General features: G+C 44.9%; 1 protein-coding gene across 5 annotated transcripts in view; it reads left to right on the forward strand.

The window, feature by feature from the left end:
- The first annotated feature begins 4,895 nt into the window (after positions 1-4,895).
- LOC139388290 (pleckstrin homology-like domain family B member 1) overlaps positions 4,896-27,497 on the forward strand; it is a 36,316-nt gene continuing 13,714 nt past the window's right edge. For 3 of the 5 annotated variants that reach the window (XM_071134870.1, XM_071134871.1, XM_071134874.1), the window contains exons 1-9: positions 4,960-5,171; positions 6,799-6,873; positions 7,133-7,256; positions 7,876-8,058; positions 16,036-16,155; positions 17,075-18,120; positions 22,208-22,549; positions 25,875-26,015; positions 26,427-26,564. In XM_071134870.1, the coding sequence (XP_070990971.1) occupies positions 5,121-5,171; positions 6,799-6,873; positions 7,133-7,256; positions 7,876-8,058; positions 16,036-16,155; positions 17,075-18,120; positions 22,208-22,549; positions 25,875-26,015; positions 26,427-26,564 (2,220 nt within the window). In that variant the 5' untranslated portion in view covers positions 4,960-5,120. Of the gene's footprint in view, positions 5,172-6,798; positions 6,874-7,132; positions 7,257-7,875; positions 8,059-16,035; positions 16,156-17,074; positions 18,121-22,207; positions 22,550-25,874; positions 26,016-26,426; positions 26,565-27,497 lie in introns of all 5 variants that reach the window. The other 2 variants (XM_071134873.1, XM_071134872.1) reach the window with 2 other exon arrangements.

Raw genomic sequence — 27,497 nt, forward strand, 5'->3', positions numbered from 1 at the left:
TCCCACTCCTGGGCCAGACTACACTCAATCATATGACCCACTGAAGAGATGAGTCTTCAGTAAGGACTTAAAGGTTGAGACCGAGTTTGCGTCTCTGACATGGGTAGGCAGACCGTTCCATAAAAATGGAGCTCTATAGGAGAAAGCCCTGCCTCCAGCTGTTTGCTTAGAAATTCTAGGGACAATTAGGAGGCCTGCGTCTTGTGTACGTGTGTACGTGTAGGTATGTACGGCAGGACCAAATCAGAGAGATAGGTAGGAGCAAGCCCATGTAATGCTTTGTAGGTTAGCAGTAAAACCTTGAAATCAGCCCTTGCTTTGACAGGAAGCCAGTGTAGGGAGGCTAGCACTGGAGTAATATGATCAAATTTTCTGGTTCTAGTCAGGATTCTAGCAGCCGTATTTAGCACTAACTGAAGTTTATTTAGTGCTTTATCCGGGTAGCCGGAAAGTAGAGCATTGCAGTAGTCTAACCTAGAAGAGACAAAAGCATGGATTATTTTTTCTGCATCATTTTTGGACAGAAAGTTTCTGATTTTTGCAATGTTACATAGATGGAAAAAAGCTGTCTTTGAAATGGTCTTGATATGTTCTTCAAAAGAGAGATCAGGGTCCAGAGTAACGCCGAGGTCCTTCACAGTTTTATTTGAGACGACTGTACAACCATTAAGATTAATTGTCAGATTCAACAGAAGATCTCTTTGTTTCTTGGGACCTAGAACAAGCATCTTTGTTTTGTCCGAGTTTAAAAGTAGAATGTTTGCAGCTATCCACTTCCTTATGTCTGAAACACATGCTTCTAGCCAGGGCAATTTTGAGGCTTCGCCATGTTTCATTGAAATGTACAGCTGTGTGTCATCCGCATAGCAGTGAAAGTTAACTTTATGTTTTCGAATAACATCCCCAAGATGTAAAATATATAGTGAAAACAATAGTGGTCCTAAAACGGAACCTTGAGGAACACCGAAATGTACAGATGATTTGTCAGAGGACAAACCATTCACAGAGACAAACTGATATCTTTCCGACAGATAAGATCTAAACCAGGCCAGAACTTGTCCGTGTAGACCAATTTGGGTTTCCAATCTCTCCAAAACAATGTGGTGATCGATGGTATCAAAAGCAGCACTAAGGTCTAGGAGCACGAGGACAGATGCAGAGCCTCGGTCCGATGCCATTAAAATGTCATTTACCACCTTCACAAGTGCCGTCTCAGTGCTATGATGGGGGTCTAAAACCAGACTGAATCATTTCGTATACATTGTTTGTCTTCAGGAAGGCAGTGATTTGCTGCGCAACAGCCTTTTCTCAAATTTTTGAGAGGAATGGAAGATTCGATATAGGCCGATAGTTTTTTATATTTTCTGGGTCAAGGTTTGGCTTTTTCAAGAGAGGCTTTATTACTGCCACTTTTAGTGAGTTTGGTACACATCCGGAAGATAGAGAGCCGTTTATTATGTTCAACATAGGAGGGCCAAGCACAGGAAGCAGCTCTTTCAGTAGTTTAGTTGGAATAGGGTCCAGTATGCAGCTTGAAGGTTTAGAGGCCATGATTATTTTCATCATTGTGTCAAGAGATATAGTACTAAAACACTTGAGCGTCTCTCTTGATCCTAGGTCCTGGGTGCATGGCCTGGATTAACCTCTACATCACCAGAGGAACAGAAGAGGAGTAGGATAAGGGTACGGCTAAAGGCTATAAGAACTTGTTGTCTAGTGCTTTCGGAACAGAGAGTAAAATGAGCAGGTTTCTGGGCCTGGAAGAATAGATTCAAGGCATAATGTAGAGACAATGGTATGGTCGGATGTGAATACAGTGGAGGTAAACCTAGGCATTGAGTGACGATGAGAGAGGTTTTGTCTCTAGAGACACCATTTAAACCAGGTGAGGTCACCACATTTGTGGGAGGTGGAACAAAAGGGCTAGCTAAGGCATATTGAGCAGGGCTGGAGGCTCTACAGTGAAATAAGACAATAATCACTAACCAAAACAGCAATGGACAAGGCATATTGACATTAGGGAGAGGCATGCGTAGCCGAGTGATCATAGGGTCCAGTGAGTAGCTAGGCGGGCTGGAGACACGGCGATCCAGACAGCTAGCGGGCCGGGGATAGCAGGCTAGCAGAAGGGCCTTAGGGGGACATCGCGACGGAAGAGTCTGTTGTAGCCCCCTCGGACTGTTATGTCGGCAGACCAGTCTTGATGGATCGGCAAGGCTCCGTGTAGGCAGGTAAAGGATCCAGGCCAATTGGAAAAATAGGTATTGTAGCCCAAGAAATTGGCTGATGGACATCTTCAGCTAACAGTCCGAAATGCTCTAGACAGCTAGCGGGCCGCGGCTAGCAGGCTAGCAGATGGGCTTTCAGGGACGTCGTGACGGAAGAGCCTGTTGAAACAACCTCGGGCGGATTACGTCGGTAGACCAGTCGTGATGAATCGGTGGGGTTCCATGTTGGCAGTAAAAGGGGTCCAGGCCAAATGGCAAAATAGGTGTTGTGGGAGATGGCTCTAGCACTAGGCTAGCTCCAGGCTAACTGGTGCTTGCTTCAGGACATAAACTTTAGCCAGGAGTAGCCACTCGGATAGCAGCTAGATAGCTGCGATGATCCAGCTGAAAAGGTTCGGAGCTTGCGGTAGGAATCCGGAGATTCTCTAAATCTGGAGATTTGGTGGAGAAAAAGCAGTCTGATATGCTCTGGGTTGAGTCGCGCTGTGCAGACTGGCAGGAGTTGACCGGCCTATGGTTAACTGATGACAGCTAGCAGTGGCTAGCTGACTTCTAGCTAGTAGCTAGTTAGCTGGCTAGCTTCTGTTGGGGGTTCCGGTTCTAAAGTATAGAAAATTGCAGATCCATACCACATTGGGTGAGGCGGGTTGCAGGAGAGTATGTTGGGAAAAAAAGATATATATATACAAGACACAACAAGACAAAGATGTACGACTGCTATGCCATCTTGGATCACATAGGAATATATGTAGAAATTAGGGCGGTCAAACTATTAAAAAAAATATTGAGTTAATCGCAGGATTTGCTGTGACTAATTCCGATTAATCGCAAATTCAGAATTTGCTCGAATTGAGCTGTCATTTTTTTTTATTATACAAAAAGCACTACACAAATATTGACGTCTTGATTTTGTCCAAAATAACGGTTATCAAAATTAGGTAAATTGATAAAGCACACTTTCTTAAAACTCAATGTCAGCTTGTTTTGACATCCCATTATTTTTAGCTGTATTGATTGTGGATTTTGGATGATTTTAGTGTATTTTGAACACTTTCAAATGAACAAGTTTGTAATATGCCCATATATTTTTGTACATGCAGTACCAGTCAAAAATTTGGACACACCTACTCATTCATAGGTTTTTCATTATTTTTACAATTTTCTACATTGTAAAATAATAGTGAAGACATCACAACTATGAAATAACACATGGATTCATGTAGTAACCAGAAAAGTGTTAATTTTAGATTGTAGATTCTTCAAAGTAGCCACCCTTTGCCTTGATGACAGCTTTGCACACTCTTGGCATTCTCTCAACCAGCTTCACCTGAAATGCTTTTCCAACAGTCTTGAAAGAGTTCCCACATATGCTGAGTACTTGCTGGATGTTTTTCCTCCTCTCTGCTGTCCAACCTATCCCAAACCATCTCAATTGGTTTGAGGTTGAGTGATTGTGAAGGCCAGGTCATCTAATGCAGCACTCCATCATTCTCCTTCTTGGTCAAATAACCCTTACACAGCCTGGAGGTGTGTTGGGTCATTGTCCTGTTGAAAAACAAGTGATAGTCCTACGAAGCACAAACCAGATGGGATGGCGTATCGCTGCAGAATCCTGTGGTAGCCATGCTGGTGAAGTGAGAATTATAAATAAATCACTGACAGTGTCACCAGCAAAGCACCCCCACACTATCACACCTCCTCCTCCATGGTTCATGGTGGGAAACACACATACTGACCCTTTTTTAAATGTACCCAAATCTAACTGCCTGTAGCTCAGCACCTGAAGCAAGGATATGCATATTATTGATACCATTTGAAAGGAAACACTTTGAAGTCTGTGGAAATGTAAAATGAATGTAGGAGAATATAACACATTAGATCTGGTAAAAGATAATACAAAGAAAAAACATGCGTTTTCAAAAAACATTTTTGTTCCATCATCTTTGAAATGCAAGAGAAAGGCCAATATATGACTTAGGAATCTAGGCACAATTTAGGTTTTGGCCACTAGATGGCAACATTGTATGTGCAAAGTTTTAGACTGATCCAATGAACTATTGCATTTCTGTTCAAAATGTTGTATCAAGTCTGCCCAATTTTCAAGTTCATAACTGCACTCTCCTCAAACAATAGCATCATATTCTTTCACTGTAATAGCTACTGTAAACTGGACAGTGCAGTTAGATTAACAAGAATTGAAGCTTTCTGCACATATCAGATGTGTCTATGTCCTGGGAAATGTTCTTGTATGTACAACCTCATGCTAATCCCATTAGCGCATGCTAGCTCAACCGTCCCGCTTCGTCTGCTATGCAGATATAGACGTACAGAAGGAGGGTAATTCATACATTTTCGATCCAAATATTTTGTATAAAGAAAAGCAGTATATTGTTAGATTATAGGAGTAACTCTGGTAGGCCTGAAGCAGTCCTCCTCACCTCAAGGCCAACTGTCATAGTCAGTTGCAGTGCTGGGGTGCACTGCCTTTATATCACTGGCTTGCTGTAGCTAAAGCTTAATAATAGCCACACCATACCAAACCTTCACAAATGTTTCTAAACTTTATTAGGGTAATATCAAAGTAAATCAAGCCATTGTTTATAGGGAAAATATGAGCAGAAGAGCGAATGTAAACCAGGGAAAAAAACTCACTACCCTCCCCTCAGGGTCTTTAGGGGGGGGTTTCCTGTTTACAAAAATATGTATCCTTCCGTCCAGAAGAGATGACAATCCGCAAGTTTCATTCCACCAATAATGCTACAGTCTTCTTTTGGACTTGTGAATATTCTGTCGAGAGTCGAGACCTTAATGGCACCGAAGAACCCCCCCCAACGAACAGTGTCTCGCACTGTAAAGAGATGCCCTCCTCGTAATTAGATTAATTTGCCATTAATGTCCATTTCGGGAGTTATAACTGAAGCTTGCAGTTCGACTTCAACAATGGTACGTTTTTTTCCTACAATTTTACAAGTGGTCTGACTAGCTTGAAGCTCTAACTGATTTAAAAGAAAATTGCTTCCTACACTGTTAGTTATTTTCTCATTTTTAAACAGTCTCTGATAGTAGGCTACAGACGTTGTAATCCTGAACACTGCGGGTAACAATGGCTACATTATTATCCTCTGAATAATGTGACTTGCAGCAGCAGATACAAATCTATCAAAAACCCAAATTCCTTTACATTTTATGATCTGGCCCCGGATGAGAGCTGTTACTAGGATTCCATTGGAGGAGAGATGTGAGACACAACACTCTGATGGTGTTTACACTGTAAACACAACTCTATGTCCATGGTCATTAGGACAGGAATGACTTTGAATACATGTGGAGGATGTAACGTTTTATCAATTGATTAATACTATATAGATCAGGAGCTGACTCTTGAACTCTTGAAGGGAAACGGTGGTAGTTATAGTGATATATAGTGACCGTTTGCCCGGTTGTGTCATTCCCCTCGTGAGCTCATGATGGACTTTCAGACGATAGCCCACTATTAAGATTCACTCTGAACCATGACCTGGCTCCCAGAGCCTAAACACAGCATGGGTGTTTTGACATGCAATAACACAGCTGAGTGAACACACAATCTGTTTCTGCTTAGATGGGTTTTTAACAGGGTAATGCTGAGACTCACTTTAAAATTAATGACAAACAAAAACCAATGGTTGCAAAGTAATCAAACCATACAACTCAAAGTAGGATTACACAAGGATTACTTTTAACATTTTCCACAGAACATTAAAAAGTAAGTTTGGTAACAGGATGACGTTTGTGCTGTTTGTGCTGCACTGTTCTTCAAGTAAATGTGTTTTTAGTGTTTAAAAAAATATATGAGTCTGAACATCGCTCAGTTACTTTGGAAATGCCCAAGTCCCAACTGCCCCTGAAGTTAGGAAATAATATGATGGTATTACCAGTGACCTCATACAGGATGTGAGCTTTCAATGAGAGGAAATGCATGAGTTTTCACAACTCCTGGGGCACAAGGACATACCTAGAAACTAGCAGGAGACTGGAGCAGAGGGATTATCACTTCACATTACTTTCAGCTCTAATCAATTTCCACTGGATTGTTGTGATTTGTCAGTTTGAGTTTAATAACTTCACTCCTCAATTTTCGAGGTTGCTTGTTTTTTTTCTACTTCTACTGACTCTCTGTTTCTCTATTCTATTTAGATTCAATCTTTTCAACAATTCTCTCACTTTCTCTTTCTGTAGTTTCTGTCTCGCTCCCCCTCTCTCAAAATCCCCTGAATCTGTTCCTAATTTTCTCTCCTAAACCACTCCCATTCCTTTTCCCCACCACATTCTCCATCCTGATGTAAGGTCATCTCCCTCTGGAACTTCCTATGACATCCATCTGTTCTCAGAGAGTTGTGTGTGTGTGTGTGTGTGTGTGTGTGTGTGTGTGTGTGTGTGTGTGTGTGTGTGTGTGTGTGTGTGTGTGTGTGTGTGTGTGTGTGTGTGTGTGTGTGTGTGTGTGTGTGTGTGTGTGTGTGTGTGTGTGTGTGTGTGTGTGTGTGTGTGTGTGGGTCTACTCTTGGGCTTACATCGTTCTGTTGGTTTATAGGACTCAGACACAAGCAGCTGTACAGAGAGCCAGTCCCAGGCAGAATCTGATCAGCAAGTTCTAGCTACACCCATGGTGAGTACACACACACACACACACACACACCAGTGGAGGCTGCTAAGAGGAGGACGGCTCATAATAATGGCTGGAACTGAGCAAATGGAATGGCATCAAACACACGGAAAACATGTGTTTGATGTATTTGATACCCTTCCATCTATTCCACTCCAGCCATAAGGTGCCACCAACCTCCTGTGACACACACACACTCTCTATTTTGTTAAAGCTCACAGCACTACTCCAGGACCCTACCTCACTCTCTCTTTCCCCACAGAGGCCACCAATCAACCTGATAGAGACTGGAGGAAGCCTGAAGGTACAGACGACCACACCTCACCTGGTTGGCCTGGGCAGTGGCCGGCTCAGTGTTGCCATTACACTTATGCCCCTAAATGAAGGTATGCACACTACACACACACACACACACACACACACACACACACACACAGACACACACACACACACACACACACACACACGCACACACAAATAAATAACCTAGATGCATTTATGTAAATAAAGTCCAGTTGATATCTAGAGTACACAAACACAGTTCTGTAGTCTTCCTGTACTTCCCAGAAGGGAAGCACTGAACTGCAAGTACTCTGGTGTGAGTGTGTCTCTTGGCTGCTAAAACCCAGGATGATTTGACTTAGCAATGCTGTGTGAATGCCATAATATCAGTGCATAGTCACATGCCTTTTAAATCAACCAGTGTCAAATGTAGAGGGGTTATGACCAGCACTACTGTATGCATGAAAGAAAGGGGAAAGGCGTTACTTAGTCAGTTGCACAACTGAACGCATTCAACCAAAATGTGTCTTCCCGCATTTAACCCAACCCCTCTACAGCAGATTTTTCCACCTTGCCGGCTCTGGGATTCCAACCAGTGACCTTTTGGTTACTGGCCCAACGCTCTTAACCGCTAGGCCACCTGCCGTGTGTTGATGTTTAATATGGGGTGCTATGTGCTACAGAGACAGTAGCTTTCAATGACGAGACTTTTCTGTGTTTCAGGTGTGACCCGAATTGGCCGAGAGGATGCGTCCGTACCTCAAGACATCACTATTGAGGGCCTGGGTATAGAGGCAGAGCATTGTCGTATTATAAATAGAGGAGGAGTCATCACCCTTCACCCTTCCGGAAACCTGTGCTCACTTGATGGAGTCCATGTCTCAAAGCCAACATTGCTGACACAAGGTAATACCGCAAAGAAAATACACATACTCACATATGCACATGCATGCATACCCACACACACACTTGTCATCAACATATTAAACGTATTAAATGGTTCATATGCAAACATACAGATGGATACCAGTATCAGATTGAGGTGAAGTAGAAAATATTTTCAACTCCTCTGGTCTTGTCTAAGGATGTAATCTCCTGTAGTGTTAGGACAACAAACTGTGAGAATTAATGATTTCTTGTCGCCGGTCAGTTACCCATCAGGCCACGCTGTTGACATACAGTAGTCCCGCCCTATTGAGATTGGGTGAGGTGCTTAGTGGGGTGAGACTTCACATATGCTGTAACTCTGTGCGGTCGACGTCACCGGTCTTTCAGCCATCACCGATCCACTTTTCATTTTCCATTTGTTTTGTCTTTGTTTTCTACAAACCTGGTTTCTATTCCCAAATTACATGTTCATTATTTAACCCTCTGTTTCCCACATGTTAGTGTGCATGTTTATTGATTGTTCATGGCGGTACTTGTCGGCTAGTTATGTTTGCCGGGTTACGTATTTACGCCCGTTATTTTCGAGTGACCGGTATTTCTCCACACTTTGAGTATTGTCTGTATACTGGTGCTGTCGTGGAATTAAATACCTTGTACACTCATTGCTGCTCTCCTGCGCCTGATTCACTGCACCAGTTAACCACCACCTGACAGAAAAATATTAGGACGAGCAATGTCAGAGTCCAAAGAATACATCCATATATGTAGTGTTTACAGTAGAAGGGGTAGTAGTCGTTAGAGTTTCTGTGCTCGAGGTTCGTAGACACACAAACACACAGATGCTTCTCAGCAAAGATACTAAACATGGTACAGTACGTGTCTGGTATTCACTCCCCTCCTTCACACGCAATGTATGAAATAACATTACACATCGACTTGATCACCACTCATCATCTCTGCATCATTGGCGTGTAAGAGAGAAAATTGTTTGGTGTGTTTAATACTGTGTGTGTGTGTGTGTGTGTGTGTGTGTGTGTGTGTGTGTGTGTGTGTGTGTGTGTGTGTGTGTGTGTGTGTGTGTGTGTGTGTGTGTGTGTGTGTGTGTGTGTTGAGAGAGATTTTCAACAAGGACTAAAGAGCAGCATCTGGAAATAATCAGCAGCCCCTCCCCATGATGTAACAGCAGTTGTGAGTGTGATGGAGAGCAGAGCCTGAAGGGTTTCAGCAGTGGGCGAGGCCCCTGCCTTCCACTGCCTAACTTTCACTTGTACAAATACACCCCAAACACACAGACCGTACATACACACTATCCCACGGTCCACACTCTGAGAGATGACAGTCGTGAATTTGTTAGTTCATCAGTCACTGTCACTGCTTCTTTGTACCAGTTTAATATGAGTTATATTATAATGATTATTATATTATTATAATGTCAGCCACATGTATTAGTGTTTGTAGTGTTACCAGGACCATTGTAGTAGCTCTACCTGGTTTCTGTCGTTTGTAATGCCCTAAGGGAAAACACACAGTGGTCTACATTATTTAGGTGTGAAAGAAACAAGGAAAAGCACTGATTAGAGACTTGAGTGATGTGCATAACGTGCTGATGATTTTGTTTTAGACATTGCTCTTTGGACTGCTTTCTCAGCTTGGGTCGATTAGGGACAGTTCTAAATGTACTGTGGGAAAAGGGGGGGGGTCCAAAATAGGGGAGGGGTTGTATAAAAAAAATATGTTTTGCTTTGGGGAGGGTTGTGTGTTTTTTTTATTGGGCACAAGAGAGGGTAGTGCAATTTTTCCCTGGTTTACATTCGTGATAGTGAAGGTTGTACTATATAATTTCTTCCATCCTAGCCAAATTGCCTCATCTGCTTGCTGGCACTTCCCCTATATCAAGGTGTTTTGGTATTTCCCTTATGAACTATGCTTTTCCCTGCTAACTTTTACTATACCACAAGTCAGTATAGTCTACCAGTCTCTGTCCTGTCCTCTATCCACCATTCATAGTGTCAATAGAGGTAAATAGTAATGGAGTCTTTTTTTGCAGGCACGAACTCCACTATGGTTCATTGTACAAAGCTTATGGGGGAAATTAATGGCGTTTTGTAGGGTTTTTGTATCGTCTGTGGCAAACGCAGGTTTAGGAGATATTTTACATTGTGTTCTTTGATATAATCTTAATCAGCTAACGTCACTTTTTGTTAATTTTGAAGTATTTGTAATAATAAAAACATACATTACAGAAAGGCTTCACAATTCATAAAGGTCATGTTAATAAGTGCATTATTGTTTTCAAGTGAGTAAAAATTTTTACTCTGCATTTAGATCAGTTGCGGGTCTACTCTCGACAGTTTATAACACATATGTCAGAGTCAAGGCCCGCGGGCCACATCCGGCCCGCAAGAAGGTTTTTTACGGCCCCTGGGATGATCTTGATTTATTATTAGAACCGGCCCGCAGCAAGCCGGCAGCCCGCAGATCTTTTACACGCACCAATACTACATTTCCCACAATGCAAAGGTGACGCACCGAGCAGTAGGCTGCTTCATTTCAATATTTATTGGCACAGCAGTCGTCAGCATCACAGTAAAATTAACTTTCAGATACCCATCAAAAATGGCAAAACGGAAGGTGGATACTGAGAACCGGGGGTTTCAAACAAGGTGGGAGTCGGAGTATATGTTCACGAAGGTAGCTGGAAAACCTGTGTGTCTTCTGTGTGGAGAAAGTGTGGCGGTACTGAAAGAGTATAATCTGAGACGACATTATGAAACGAAACACGCGGACAAAAACAAGAATATGGACATGGAACAAAGGCTACAAAAGGCAGAGGAATTAAAACGAGGCCTCAAATCTCGACAGGCTCTGTTCAAAAAAGCCAAATCACAAGGCCAGGCTGCTGTCAAGGCCAGTTTTATTTTGGCAGAAGAGATCGCTAAATCAGCCCGGCCATTTACGGAGGGGGATTTCATCAAAAACTGCATGATTAAAGTTTGTGACGAAGTTTGCCCAGAAAAAAGGCAACTCTTTTTAAATGTGAGTCTGAGCAGAAACACCATTGCCGAGAGAGTAGACCAGTTGTCCATCAATCTAAAAGAGCAGCTTGTGAAAAAGGGAAAAGATTTTATTGCATATTCCTTGGCTGTGGATGAGAGCACCGACATTTCTGACATTGCCCAGTTGTCAATTTTCATCCGCGGAGTGGACTCCAACCTAAGCGTGACAGAGGAGTTTTTGGCTTTACGTCCTATGCATGGCACAACTACGGGGCATGATTTGTATGAAGAGGTGTCAAGATGTGTAAATGAGATGGAGCTGCCTTGGGAAAAACTCGTGGGTTTGACAACCGACGGAGCACCTGCGATGTGTGGACACAGGAGCGGACTGGTGGCGAAGATACGGGAAAAGATGCAAGAGGAAAACGCGACAGGTGAGCTGACAGCTTATCATTGTATCATACACCAGGAAGCGTTGTGCGGTAAAGCCTTGAAAATGGAGCATGTAATGAGCATCATCACGCGCACAGTTAACTTTATCAGAGCCAAAGGTTTGAATCACCGCCAGTTCAAGGCATTTCTGACGGAGTTAGAAACGGAGCATGGTGATTTGCCTTATCACACAGAGGTGCGATGGCTAAGCCAGGGAAAGGTGCTTCAAAGATGTTTCGAGCTTCGTGAGGAGATTTGTCTGTTCTTGGACAGCAAAGGGAAAGACACAACACAACTCCGAGACGAAATGTTTCTGTGTGAAATGGCTTTTCTGTGTGACATTACGAGTCATCTGAATGCAATAAACTTGCAGCTGCAGGGTCGGGATCGTGTCATCTCTGATATGTACAGTACAGTGAAGGCATTTAAAACCAAACTGACTCTGTGGGAGACGCAGATGCGGAAAGAAAATTTGAGCCACTTTCCCAGCTGCCAGACCATGAAAGAGAAGCTCTCTACCAGTGCGTTCCCGAGCACACAGTTGGCTGATAAAATAGGTATGCTTGCCGCTGACTTTCGACGCCGATTTGCTGACTTTGAAGCACAAAAAAGCAGGTTGGAACTGCTCGGTAACCCATTTGCTGTTGACGTGGAAAGCTCACCACCAAACCTCCAAATGGAGTTGATTGACCTCCAATGCAATGATGCACTGAGGGCAAAATATGCGGCAGTGGGTGCTGCGGAGTTCGCCCGTTTCCTCCCCGGCACAATGCCCCAGCTGCGCATCCAGGCTGCTCAAACGTTGTCTATGTTTGGCAGCACATACCTGTGTGAACAACTGTTTTCTTTGATGAACCTGAACAAAACATCACACAGAAGTCGACTTACTGCTGAACACCTCCACTCAATTCTGAGGATTTCTTCAGCTCAGAGCCTTACCCCGAACATTGATGAACTTGTGGAAAAGATGGGACACCACCAAGTATCACCCTCAACCTCAAACAAGTGAACATTACTGTGCAATCACATATTTAGAGTTTTTACTCAGTTCAAGTTTAAAAGTTAAAATTTAATATTTGTTTTCACTGCATGTTACTTCTCCTTAAACAAAGTGTTGTTTTTGATTAATAGATTTTTGCACTTTATTTTTTTGTATTTCAATCCAATTATATTTTAAAAATATTTCAGTTGAGTGGATGATAGAAAATTGCTATTATTGTTTTTTCTTTGAAGTAAATTTAGCCCACTTTTGCTAAAATAGAAAATATAGTCTACTGATGGTGCCTTGAATACCGGTTTCTTTCATTTAATGTTCATGTTATGGGGATATTTATATAAAGGAAATTTGTCTTTTGTGTCTGTTGAAAATTAAAGATTACTGACAGAGCCATAAGAAAATATTGCTTTATTTATCTGATCATATTGTAATATATTTGTTAGGTTTTCAGTAGGTTCAATTAGGTTCACTAGACTATATGCGTCATTTAAAAATTTTTCAATGAACATTCGAACAGTCCGGCCCTCGTCTTGTAGCTGATTTTTTTATTTGGCCCTCCGTCCATTTGACTTTGACACCCCTGGTTTATAAGGTCTAGAAAGACACCGTCTGGCTGTTTTTTTTAAGGTTGATACTGAGATGTGCTGTCTGTTGCAGATCATCATTCTCCCAAGTCGTCCAATAATATTGTGGCCACGTGGGCACCTGACAGGCCCAGTTATTCAGGAAGGTTTTAAAGCGCACTCTGCCTCTCCAAATCCGAGCAGCTATTCCTCTCGCACCTACAACCTAACGCTTCAATACAGCCTAAATATTTGTCATTTAACTTTTAAAAGGTATTACATTTTATATATATGGCATAAACACAACCAGACACGATGTTTTAATATAATTAGGCTAATTCAATAATCTCCTGTAGGCATGAGCACATTCATCCTAAATATAATTCCAGCATTCTCAAAATGACTTTACATTAACCAGGTTTACATCCAACCCTTTTATGCGAGTAGTCCTCCATGTCGGATAAAACATGTCACGACATCATGGGAAAGCATGCCATTTATTAGGCTAGATTAAATAAATGATGATATCCAAAATCGATATCCACGTTTGTAAACTCGAACTGCCTAGTTAAAAAAGGTTACATTTAAAAAAAAATGTAACTGTCCCTTAGGGTTGGGGTTGCAGCATCAAACGTCACCCGCCCCCATCACCCCCGTCCCACCAAAGCCCCCTCCTCTCCCCAATTTGGCGCGTCTGCGACCACCCAAATCAGCCAACCAGACTTGCGCAATCCCGGGTTTGGGGCTCCGTCTGAGAATAGGGAGGAGTGTCTGAGGACTCGTCAAGGTAGCAGAGGGAAGCGCCTCTGTCCCTTTGTCATGCTAATCCAAGGCAGAGGAGTTCCGTCCATCACCAACGCTCAACAGTTTGAATGGGACAGCACACAAAGGTTAGTTGTCGTCCTCGAAACAAAAACATCTCAGACGTTTTCAAAAGTTGCTCCAGAGAACATGCGTGTCTGTTTCACCATTCTCCCTCCTCATCTTGCAGGAAAATAACTTTTTTTTAACCAGTCAGTAATCTTTCGCGAACTCCAGTTTGGATTCATTGTTCAATTGTAGGCTATACATGGTTTTATTTGGTTATGTCCAGTTTGTTAAAGAGTTGCGCGCAAAATAGTCAATGTTCTTATTTTATTTTAAAGCCATTGAAATACTCGAAGTGCATTTTTGTATGGACTCAGTAGTAGGATATGCCGCACACCTTTTAGGGGACTGTTTAAACTTTAGCGGGTTTAAAGGGTCTCGTGAGTGGCGTAGCGGTCTAAGGCACTGCATCTCAGTGTTAGAGGCGTCACTGGTTCGATTCCAGGCTGTATCATAATCCGGCCGTGATTTGTCCCATAAGTCCCATAAGGTTGCGCACAATTGGCCCTGCGACGTCAGGGATAGGCCGTCATTGTAAATCAGAATGAGTTCTTAACTGACTTGCCTTTATTTAATTAACAAAGGTTAATTAAAAAATATATATATATATAGCTGTATTGCCAAGAGTGCGCTTTTCTTAATCATTTTCAAATGGTTGCACCGTTTCCCCGAAGTGGTTTGATACTCTTTGCAAGTTTTCCCCGAAGTGGTTTGATACTCCTTGGGGAAAAATAAACAATAATAGCAATAGTCCTACTTATTATAAGAATTATGTAAATTGATCACTCTTGTTTTTTTATGTGATTGGGAAGTAGCATAGATGCAAGAAGAGGTCGAGCGGCCTGCGCATTGGTCCGTAATTCTTACATCTTTGCTCCAAAATAACCATGTCATTAGCGGTCATTATGTGGTTACTTAATTAGACAAAAAGAGATAGGCTACTATTCTCAGAAGGGGCTGTGAGAGGGGGATTCCCAGAGCCCTGGGTGTTTGATTATCTGAGGTACCACACCGCCATTCTCTGTGGTAGACAGGTTATTAATAGAGGATTAAGTTGTTGCTAAAATGTTTTATTAGAACAACTTATTACAGGTCTAATCAGTTAGTAATATACAGCCTACTATATCATTTCACAAAGTAACGTAGTTTCAGTGGAAGGCTGGTCATATAACACACACACACACACATTGAGTAGAACCCAAATGTGTAGGAGGACTCTGTGAATTGGGTTTCCCCAATGGTGTCTATAACAAAAAATCCTCTGTCTGGTATTTGCTCTGCCTTGCTGCCCTGCTGTCTGTGTGATGCTTTAACCCCCCCCCCCCCCCCACACACACACTTCTCATATGAGGGAAAGCTGTTTCAGGTGGCCAGAGCAGGGTGAACTAACTAATGCTGATGGATTGTATGTAGCTGACTGTGTAAAAGGATACCCCACTTCCTGAAGAACCATCAGCCTGGCGGAGCAGGAAACCTTGGATTATCAGACCCAGAAGACTCCGGCCCTGAAGTGTGTGTGTGTGTGTGTGTGTGTGCGCACGTGTGTTTGGGGGGAGGGAGTTGTACATCTCTGTCATAGCCCCAGTCTCAGAGAGTAAATATTGCTGAAATCATCACAGTGTCTCAGTGTAGAAGACAGCCCGGCTCAATGACATAGATAAAAGAGAAATGGAATATTGATTCAGGGACACAGAGCAGCCTTCTCAGTCGTCAATTATTTGTCCACAAAAGTGAGGAGAATTTTGTTTCCATCTCAGATACCATTAATATTGGAGGCTGAATTCTTTTCTTAGGATCTGTTTTCCTACTCTGTAAGGTTTCCTCATTTAGCTCCTCGGCTCCAGACAGTATGGTTTAGAGAACAGAGGGTATCTGTAATGTGCTCCATATGCTGCCTGGACTGAGGCATCGTGACAATGTCTTACACTACTGTCCTCTGCATTAAACAATGTGTTTTACTTGGACGTCAATGTAATTGGAGAAAACTCAGTAAAGCCCTTTACTCCAAGGTAGAAACATTCTGTTGTGTGTGTGTGTGCGTGTGTGTGTGTGTATGGCTGTGTTCAAAATACTCTACAAAGCGCTCTGTTGAATGTGTGTGTATTTGTGAGAGAGTCAGTTCTGACTGTTGTTTATCCAGGATTCACACTCTGTCTGGGTAAATCCTACTTCTTCCGCTTTAACCACCCTGAGGAGGCCAGACGTATGAAGAGCATGCAGCCCCAGAAGAGTCCTGTCGCCACTATGGGCTACAGCTCAGGTAGGGACCGATCTCTCTCTCTCGCACAACCCTGAAGACTACACTCTTACCGCCATTTCTCTACATTTCCCAATCCTACTGCTATTCTCCCCTGTTTATCCATTTTCCCCTGCATGAGGAACCTCCAGAAGTACCAAGGTGTTACTGTGATGGCTGTGTGGTAAGGAAGTGGTTCTCAGAGTTCAGAATGTATTTGTTCTCTCTCTATCTCTCTATCTGTATCTTTGTCTGCTGGGGGCAAGGGTCATGCTCTAGCTCTGCTTGACTCTACTCTGCTTTACTCAAGTCTGACGGTTATACTCTTCAGCTAAGCGATTATGTACACAGCCAAAGACCTTGGGTCAAACTGCCCATGTAAGGTATAAATAAATGGAAGTCCACCCCATTCTCCCCTGTCCGGTGTGAGTTTATCCACTGAGAGAACAAATGACAGCATGTCAGCACAGATAAACAGAGCCTGAGGTCAGCCAGCCCAGGTGGTCTCAGAGCAGAAACCCTGCACTGCATACTGGGCCGCGGGTGCCGGGTCGGTGGGAGGAAGGGGCGTGCTGACAGAGGTGATTCCTCAGGGTCCAGGCTCTCCCTCATTGCCAGAAAGTACAAAGGCATTCCGGCCCGTCTCACTCCGCCAGCATTCTTCCATTTTTAGAAGAAGCTTTCCTTACCCACAGACTATGTTTGTTTTGGGCCCAGAACCGTCTGAAGGACGTTCTTCGCTGGTTTCTCCCTCCTTAGTCAGCATACTACAGGGGCTGATCACTGTTTGGTTATTAGATCCCACTCATGCTGGTTGCCTCAGTCTCTCTCAGCTTATAGGCGTTAGGCTTGAGTATAGGGTGTGTTTTTACTGTGCTCCAAGACAGGATCATATATACACATTAATGAGAGTTTGGTTTCTATGCATCTGATGTTTCCACAGACTGTGTAAAGACTGAGCACAGCAATGGCGTCTCAGTGGGTGGCACCATGATGAGAGGCTCCCGATCGAAGGCGGAGCTGCAGGACCTGATGGAGACTCTGCAACGCCGGAAGAGTGCTCTAGAGGCTAGCCTGAGGGCCAGCGCAGAATCTACCCGTACCTACCTCAGCCTGCCCCCTCCCAGCCCCCTGTCCCCCACGCCCCCCAGGAGTGCCGAGCGCCCCCCCTCCTCCAGAGGCCTCCCCTACATGACCAGTAGTAGCATGCCCCCCTCCCCTCGCCAGGGTGAGCGTCCTCTCAGCCCCAAACCGCCATACACCCGCTCACGCCACCAATCACAGGACAGCCTGCTCCTCTCTAGCTCCTCTGACAGGCATTGCCCAAATGTAGCCAGTTCTCTCCTATCCATGTGGAATGGTTCCTCTTCCTATGGGGAGCCTGCACACAGTCCTCCTCAGGGCCACAGTGGGGCGGCCAGCATGCCCTCCAGCCCTCGCCTAGGTCGCAGGTTCTATGCCCAGGGCCGGAACGGGGACAATGGTATGGACCCTGCGCCACGTCAGAGGAAGTACTCTACAGGGTCACTCAACGGCCTGGGCTCTACCCACAGCCGCTCTCTACCCCGCCTCCACCGGTCGGCAGACTCCACAGCCCTGTCCCTGCCCCCACGCCGCTCCATGGGCTCCCACAGAGGGGAGAAGGGTTCTGTGTCCCTGTCCTCCAAAACGAGGCGCAGCCTGTCTCCTCTGGAGCGGCCGCCAGACGTAACAGTGCTAGCAACAGCCAGCGTACCGGGTACTCCCCGCAGGGCCAGCCTGGCCTCTCTGGCCTCGCTGGGCTGTGAACTGGAGCATGGGGGCCTGCGGGGCTCCTCACCCTGCCTGGACCTGGGCTTGGGGGAGAGGAGGCAGTCCTTTGGGAAGGGTGGGCTGGGGCTGAGATCAAGAAGAGGCAGCATCAGCTCTCTGAATGGGAAGGAGGAGCTTACAGACTACCACAAGCACCAGAGAGACGAGAGGCTCAGAGAACAGGAGGTGCAGAGACTGGTGAGATAAACACAGCCTTAGATCAGTCATTTTACATGTTGTTTAATGCACTCTATTCATTATTATTAAACCTTTTTTATTATGATGTCATTATTATTATTATTATCCTGCCTTTATTCTTCAGTCTAGAGTCTACTACTCTAGCAGGCTCTGATTGTGTGACTTCGACACCTGGTTTCATTCTGCTAGTTTGTCTGGTCCCGTCTCTTTACTAGGGACTGTTATGAATACATGAAAGTGCTTATAGTGCTTTGATTTCAGCTTTTATTTCTTGAGAAGGCTAATTGGATGTTCTGGCTAGTTGTCATCATGTTTCATTGACTGAACACACTCTCACACTCCTGCTGTAAAGAGATGGAACACACGGAGCGGTGCGCCATGAACCAGTTGGTCAGACTGTTGGTCAGACTGTTGGTCAGACTGTTGGTCAGACTGTTGGTCAGACAGTTGGTCAGACTGTTGGTCAGACTGTTGGTCAGACTGTTGGTCAGACTGTTGGTCAGACTGGTTAAGACTCATTTGAACTTTGTGTTCCTCGGAAAATCACTTGATTACATTTGAAATGTGGTTTCTCTGGTTTTATTGTGTTTCTATGGGTAGTTTATAGGTTGTTTGATAGGGCTTTTGGGTGATGATGACATGATCCCATTGTGTTGACAGAAGACTGTACATAGATGAAAATACCCATCTATGAAACAATTAGATCCCAATAACACAGTCTGAGTCTAATGAGTAGTACATTGGCAACAATATGTGACTGTGTTAACAACTGGTCCTCTCCCTGTAATGTGTGACTGTGTTAACCACGGGTCCTCTCCCTGTAATGTGTGACTGTGTTAACAACTGGTCCTCTCCCTGTAATTTGTGACTGTGTTAACCACGGATCCTCTCCCTGTAATCTGTGACTGTGTTAACCACGGTCCTCTCCCTGTAATGTGTGACTGTGTTAATCACTGGTCCTCTTCCTGTAATGTGTGACTGTGTTAATCACGGGTCCTCTTCCTGTAATGTGTGACTGTGTTAACAACTAGTCCTCTCCCTGTAATTTGTGACTGTGTTAACCACGGATCCTCTCCCTGTAATCTGTGACTGTGTTAACCACGGGTCCTCTCCCTGTAATGTGTGACTGTGTTAATCACTGGTCCTCTTCCTGTAATGTGTGACTGTGTTAATCACGGGTCCTCTTCCTGTAATGTGTGACTGTGTTAATCACTGGTCCTCTCCCTGTAATCTGTGACTGTGTTAACCACGGGTCCACTCCCTGTAATGTGTGACTGTGTTAATCACTGGTCCTCTTCCTGTAATGTGTGACTGTGTTAATCACTGGCCCTCTCCCTGTAATGTGTGACTGTGTTAATCACTGGTCCTCTTCCTGTAATGTGTGACTGTGTTAACCACGGGTCCTCTCCCTGTAATGTGTGACTGTGTTAATCACTGGTCCTCTTCCTGTAATGTGTGACTGTGTTAATCACGGGTCCTCTTCCTGTAATGTGTGACTATGTTAATCACTGGTCCTCTTCCTGTAATGTGTGACTGTGTTAATCACTGGCCCTCTCCCTGTAATGTGTGACTGTGTTAATCACTGGGCCTCTACCTGTAACGTGTGACTGTGTTAATCACTGGCCCTCTCCCTGTAATGTGTGACTGTGTTAATCACTGGTCCTCTTCCTGTAATGTGTGACTGTGTTAACCACGGGTCCTCTCCCTGTAATGTGTGACTGTGTTAATCACTGGTCCTCTTCCTGTAATGTGTGACTGTGTTAATCACGGGTCCTCTTCCTGTAATGTGTGACTATGTTAATCACTGGTCCTCTTCCTGTAATGTGTGACTGTGTTAATTACTGGCCCTCTCCCTGTAATGTGTGACTGTGTTAATCACTGGTCCTCTCCCTGTAATATGTGACTGTGTTAATCACTGGCCCTCTCCCTGTAATGTGTGACTGTGTTAATCACTGGTCCTCTCCCTGTAATGTGTGACTGTGTTAATCACTGGCCCTCTCCCTGTAATGTGTGACTGTGTTAATCACTGGTCCTCTCCCTGTAATGTGTGACTGTGTTAACAACTGGTCGTCTTCCTGTAATGTGTGACTGTGTTAACAACTGGTCGTCTTCCTGTAATGTGTGACTGTGTTAACCACTGGTTGTCTTCCTGTAATGTGTGACTGTGTTAACCACGGGTCGTCTTCCTGTAATGTGTGACTGTGTTAACCACTGGGCCTCTCCCTGTAATGTGTGACTGTGTTAACCACTGGCCCTCTCCCTGTAATGTGTGACTGTGTTAATCACTGGTCCTCTTCCTGTAATGTGTGACTGTGTTAACCACGGGTCCTCTCCCTGTAATGTGTGACTGTGTTAATCACTGGTCCTCTTCCTGTAATGTGTGACTGTGTTAATCACGGGTCCTCTTCCTGTAATGTGTGACTATGTTAATCACTGGTCCTCTTCCTGTAATGTGTGACTGTGTTAATCACTGGCCCTCTCCCTGTAATGTGTGACTGTGTTAATCACTGGGCCTCTACCTGTAACGTGTGACTGTGTTAATCACTGGCCCTCTCCCTGTAATGTGTGACTGTGTTAATCACTGGTCCTCTTCCTGTAATGTGTGACTGTGTTAACCACGGGTCCTCTCCCTGTAATGTGTGACTGTGTTAATCACTGGTCCTCTTCCTGTAATGTGTGACTGTGTTAATCACGGGTCCTCTTCCTGTAATGTGTGACTATGTTAATCACTGGTCCTCTTCCTGTAATGTGTGACTGTGTTAATTACTGGCCCTCTCCCTGTAATGTGTGACTGTGTTAATCACTGGTCCTCTCCCTGTAATATGTGACTGTGTTAATCACTGGCCCTCTCCCTGTAATGTGTGACTGTGTTAATCACTGGTCCTCTCCCTGTAATGTGTGACTGTGTTAATCACTGGCCCTCTCCCTGTAATGTGTGACTGTGTTAATCACTGGTCCTCTCCCTGTAATGTGTGACTGTGTTAACAACTGGTCGTCTTCCTGTAATGTGTGACTGTGTTAACAACTGGTCGTCTTCCTGTAATGTGTGACTGTGTTAACCACTGGTTGTCTTCCTGTAATGTGTGACTGTGTTAACCACGGGTCGTCTTCCTGTAATGTGTGACTGTGTTAACCACTGGGCCTCTCCCTGTAATGTGTGACTGTGTTAACCACTGGTCCTCTCCCTGTAATGTGTGACTGTGTTAACAACTGGTCGTCTTCCTGTAATGTGTGACTGTGTTAACAACTGGTCGTCTTCCTGTAATGTGTGACTGTGTTAACCACGGGTCCTCTCCCTGTAATGTGTGACTGTGTTAACCACGGGTCCTCTCCCTGTAATGTGTGACTGTGTTAACCACGGGCCTCTCCCTGTAATGAGTGACTGTGTTAATCACTGGTACTCTCCCTGGAATGTGTGACTGTGTTAATCACTGGTCCTCTCCCTGTAATGTGTGACTGTGTTAACCACGGGTCCTCTCCCTGTAATGTGTGACTGTGTTAACCACGGGTCCTCTTCCTGTAATGTGTGACTGTGTTAACCACGGGTCCTCTCCCTGTAACGTGTGACTGTGTTAACCACGGGTCCTCTCCCTGTAATCTGTGACTATGTTAACCACTGGTCCTCTCCCTGTAATGTGTGACTATGTTAACCACGTGTCCTGTCCCTGTAATGTGTGACTATGTTAACCACGGGTCCTCTCCCTGTAATGTGTGACTGTGTTAATCACTGGTCCTCTCCCTGTAATGTGTGACTGTGTTAACCACGGGTCCTCTCCCTGTAATGTGTGACTGTGTTAATCACTGGTCCTTTCCCTGTAATGTGTGACTGTGTTAACCACGGGTCCTCTCCCTGTAACGTGTGACTGTGTTAATCACTGGTCCTCTCCCTGTAATGTGTGACTGTGTTAACCACGGGTCCTCTCCCTGTAACGTGTGACTGTGTTAATCACTGGTCCTCTCCCTGTAATGTGTGACTGTGTTAACCACGGGTCCTCTCCCTGTAACGTGTGACTGTGTTAATCACTGGTCCTCTCTCTGTATTGTGTGACTGTGTTAACCACGGGTCGTCTCCCTGTAATGTGTATAGGAGCACCAGCGGCTGGAGACCATCCTGAGCCTGTGTACTGAGCTGGTCCAGGACCAGGGCGGCTCGGCCATCTCCGACCTGCAGAAGATCAACAAGGAGCTGGAGAAGCTGCAGGAGTCTGATGATGAGTCAGTGTTCTCCGACTACCCCGGCAGCGTCAGTGGCACCGCCCCGGAGAACGGCTTTGGCCCCAAAGCCCGGGAGTACCAGCTGGCTGAGGTGCGGCAGGTCCGCCAGCGCCGCCACAGCGGGCACAGAGAAGCAAGGGATGCCAGGGCCCAGTCACCTGCTGTCAGCCTGCGTAGCATTGTCCCCTCACCCTCCCCTCACCACAGAGCCAGGGTAAGTCCTGGTGACATGTCTAACATTGTCTTGAGACCCAAGGTCTTTCATCTCTAACCCTTTCAACATCAAACAAGCACATCCTTTTAGACAGCCAAACATGTGGGTGCACACATACTCACAGTAGAACATGAGTGGGAAAAGTATGAAATGAAAGAAGGAATTCCCCTTGTCCAAGGGCTTGTTGTTGATAATTACAGGATTAGGGAGGGATTTATCAAAGCATCTGCATGACACAGGAACTCATTCCGACATAGCTGTGTGTGTTCACCCATGACAGAGTTGGTGTGAATGTAGAGGAAACTATGCAGCGCAGTGAGGTTTGAGGTATCAGTGTAGTTAAAGATATATGGAATTCTTACACACAGAGTACACCTCCAACAGTGCCCCAGTATGTCACGAGGAGCTCAGTCTCTCTGCACCTAACCCCAGTCTCAGTCCCAGAGCCACTGTTACACTTCTAGAGGGGCTGTAAAACTGTGGCATTTTCCACTCTAGATCAGTAATGACTTAATGGTGTGTTTAGTTTTAATGGAGGAGTTCTCTGGGGAATACAGTTACAGCCACTCAGACTTTCTGAAAGGAAGGGGAACAGGAAATGACTTTATCCTCAGTAGAATAACTGTGCGCACTCGTGTGCTGTGTGTAAGATGTTTTGTTAATAATAAAGTACTTACAGTGCCTTGCGAAAGTATTCGGCCCCCTTGAACTTTGCGACCTTTTGCCACATTTCAGGCTTCAAACATAAAGATATAAAACTGTATTTTTTTGTGAAGAATCAACAACAAGTGGGACACAATCATGAAGTGGAACGACATTTATTGGATATTTCAAACTTTTTTAACAAATCAAAAACTGAAAAATTGGCCGTGCAAAATTATTCAGCCCCCTTAAGTTAATACTTTGTAGCGCCACCTTTTGCTGCGATTACAGCTGTAAGTCGCTTGGGGTATGTCTCTATCAGTTTTGCACATCGAGAGACTGAATTTTTTTCCCATTCCTCCTTGCAAAACAGCTCGAGCTCAGTGAGGTTGGATGGAGAGCATTTGTGAACAGCAGTTTTCAGTTCTTTCCACAGATTCTCGATTGGATTCAGGTCTGGACTTTGACTTGGCCATTCTAACACCTGGATATGTTTATTTTTGAACCATTCCATTGTAGATTTTGCTTTATGTTTTGGATCATTGTCTTATTGGAAGACAAATCTCCGTCCCAGTCTCAGGTCTTTTGCAGACTCCATCAGTTTTTCTTCCAGAATGGTCCTGTATTTGGCTACATCCATCTTCCCATTAATTTTAACCATCTTCCCTGTCCCTGCTGAAGAAAAGCAGGCCCAAACCATGATGCTGCCACCACCATGTTTGACAGTGGGGATGGTGTGTTCAGCTGTGTTGCTTTTACGCCAAACATAACGTTTTGCATTGTTGCCAAAAAGTTCAATTTTGGTTTCATCTGACCAGAGCTCCTTCTTCCACATGTTTGGTGTGTCTCCCAGGTGGCTTGTGGCAAACTTTAAACGACACTTTTTATGGATATCTTTAAGAAATGGCTTTCTTCTTGCCACTCTTCCATAAAGGCCAGATTTGTGCAATATACAACTGATTGTTGTCCTATGGACAGAGTCTCCCACCTCAGCTGTAGATCTCTGCAGTTCATCCAGAGTGATCATGGGCCTCTTGGCTGCATCTCTGATCAGTCTTCTCCTTGTATGAGCTGAAAGTTTAGAGGGACGGCCAGGTCTTGGTAGATTTGCAGTGGTCTGATACTCCTTCCATTTCAATATTATCGCTTGCACAGTGCTCCTTGGGATGTTTAAAGCTTGGGAAATCTTTTTGTATCCAAATCCGGCTTTAAACTTCTTCACAACAGTATCTCGGACCTGCCTGGTGTGTTCCTTGTTCTTCATGATGCTCTCTGCGCTTTTAATGGACCTCTGAGACTATCACAGTGCAGGTGCATTTATACGGAGACTTGATTACACACAGGTGGATTGTATTTATCATCATTAGTCATTTAGGTCAACATTGGATCATTCAGAGATCCTCACTGAACTTCTGGAGAGAGTTTGCTGCACTGAAAGTAAAGGGGCTGAATAATTTTGCACGCCCAATTTTTCAGTTTTTGATTTGTTAAAAAAGTTTGAAATATCCAAGAAATGTCGTTCCACTTCATGATTGTGTCCAACTTGTTGTTGATTCTTCACAAAAAAATACAGTTTTATATCTTTATGTTTGAAGCCTGAAATGTGGCAAAAGGTCGCAAAGTTCAAGGGGGCCGAATACTTTCGCAAGGCACTGTATAATACCCGGTACATACTTTGTAGCTGATATGAATATTTATACCATTACAACAGATACAAGCTTTGTGTATTTGGAAAATAAAATATGTTGGGGCCTACTTTACTACTTTCATCTGGTACCCGACTACAAGATGAGTATTATATTTCATTCCATGTAGAGAATACATTTCCACTATAATTTGTTACAGCTATGTCAGAATCCCATTAAATACATTAGTTATTGAACCTTCCTATCCAATCTCTTCTTCCATCTCATATTCCTAAATCCTGGCAGGGGAACAGTGGAGCAGCCAGTCAGATACGGCCTCAGAAACAGCCCATTAATCCCAGGACTGCTGTCTGCCTGCCACGTGAGGCTCTGACTGCTGTTCAGCAGGACTCCTGAAGGCTTCTAACTGGAGGCGGAGCAGGCAGTAGATATGATAGAGGTTGTGATGTGTCAGATACAGTGTGCGCCCGGACGTGTGTGGATTAGATCAGGGGCTGATGACAGGAGCTGATGTTGACTCTCTGGTGGCAGAAGGGCTCTCTTACTGATAGGAGATCACTGAGGCTTGTGCAGTAGACGCCTTGTGAGACAGTAGAGTATTAACACAGTCCCTGTTCTCCTGAGGGACCTGAATCTCCGCTGCGTTACAGACACATGGAAGGGGCATTACTCCCCCTCATTATCGCTGACAGCAATCTAAGGCAGCTCCATCTAACCAATGTACTATTAGCTACAAATCAGAAGGTTGTTAAGAAAACATAAAAACATGTACCATAGCTTTAAATGAGGGGTGATCCTGTAGTGAACCATATCGTGTTTAAGACATGACATCATCACAGTGTTGACAGTAACACACATTGTGAGTAGATAGCGGGAGATTTAGGCTGGGTTTCTGTAAAACACTCTGTAACAACTGCTGATGTAAAAAGAGCTTTATACAATACATTTGCTTGATTGCTTGATAGTCTATATTGGTTGATTGATTGATTGATAGTTTGTAGGCCCATGGACTGACGATGGCTCTGTAATATCACCAGCAGCAGGCTACGGAGGACGTGCATCTGAAACAGGAAGTAACACGTATCGAGGAAGAGAGGATCCAGGTGCTGAACAACATAGAAGAGTTGGAGCAGAAGATCAAAGACCTGGACAACCAGATGGAGGAATCCATCAGAGAGGTATGCAGCACAACACAGTACCACACAACACAACATAGCACTACAGAGCACAGCACGGGAGAGTGAATGCTGTGTGTTATGTGTGTGTGTCAGTGGGTGTTGTTATGTGTGTGTTTATGAGTTGGGATTCTTTGTGGAGTTAGGAAATTAGTGTTTACAGTGGCTGGGTAATGACAGTAGTGGGGGAGGGGGGATAGTTTTGGTCCATCTGTGTCTGGCTTTGGGGAGCTAACAATACTGATTTTAAGCTGTGTGTGTGTGTGTGTGTGTGTGTGTGTGTGTGTGTGTGTGTGTGTGTGTGTGTGTGTGTGTGTGTGTGTGTGTGTGTGTGTGTGTGTGTGTGTGTGTGTGTGTGTGTGTGTGTGTGTGTGTGTGTGTGTGTGTGTGTGTGTGTGTGTGTGTGTGGTGCAGATGGAGGTGGAGCGGGCTCTGCTGGAGGGAGAGCAGGACTCTGAGATGGCCCTGCTACATAGGGAGAAGGAGGTACTGGACCAACTCAATGAGAAGATTGGCAGCATTGACAAGACTGTCCTCACAGACAAGTCCCAGGTAACAGCAGTAGACATGTTGTCCATCTCTGTGAGTTGGATGCCATTGCTTTCAGACACAGGGAATGTGAGGTGGAGAGGGGGAGGGAGAGACACATGGTCAGGGTATGTGTGGGAGTTGGGGTTTCAGTGGTGAGAATCTGAGTTGGAGGAATCTTCAGTCCAGCCCACGGGTCTGAATACAGTAGGGCAGGCCTTCTTTTCTGCTGCCTCCTTGGTTCCTCCTTTACCTTCACTAACACTCTCTTTCCTTGCTCTCAGTCTTTGCTGTGTTGTGGGTGTCAGTGTGTTCTTATGAGCATGCATGTGTGTGTGTTTGTGTGTCCCCACTGCTGTGCAGCACAAAGCCCTGCTCGATGTTGAGAGGGTTAAGGTAGAGTGGTTGGAGGAGCTTGTCTCTGACCAGAGGACCCAGCTGGACACCTGTCCCGAGTCGCTAACTTCTAACTGGTCCCTCATGCTCCTCAGTTAGTGTGGCTGCCTTTCTTCCACTAAAGTGCTTCTGCTTCCCTCTCTGGCTGCCCCTCCTCCGCCTCTCTGGCTGCCCCTCTTCCGCCTCTCTGGCTGCCCCTCTTCCGCCTCTCTGGTTTCCCCTCCTCCTCCTGTCTAACTTCTCCTCTCTGGCTGCCCCTCCTCCTCCTCTCTGGCTGCCCCTCCTCTCTGGCTGCCCCTCCTCTCTGGCTGCCCCTCCTCTCTGGCTACCCCTCCTCCTCCTCTCTGGCTGCCCCTCCTCCTCCTCTCTGGTTTCCCCTCCTCCTCTTCTCTGGTTTCCCCTCCTCCTCCTGTCTAACTTCTCTTCCTCCTGTCTAACTTCTCCTCCTCCTGTCTAACTTATCCTAATCTCTGGCTGCCCCTCCTCCTCCTCCTCCTCCTCCTCTCTGGCTGCCCCTCCTCCTCCTGATCCTCTCTGGCTGCCCCTCCTCCTCCTCCTCTC

Source organism: Oncorhynchus clarkii, chromosome 29 (assembly GCF_045791955.1).
Source record: "Oncorhynchus clarkii lewisi isolate Uvic-CL-2024 chromosome 29, UVic_Ocla_1.0, whole genome shotgun sequence".
Lineage (NCBI taxonomy): Eukaryota > Metazoa > Chordata > Actinopteri > Salmoniformes > Salmonidae > Oncorhynchus > Oncorhynchus clarkii.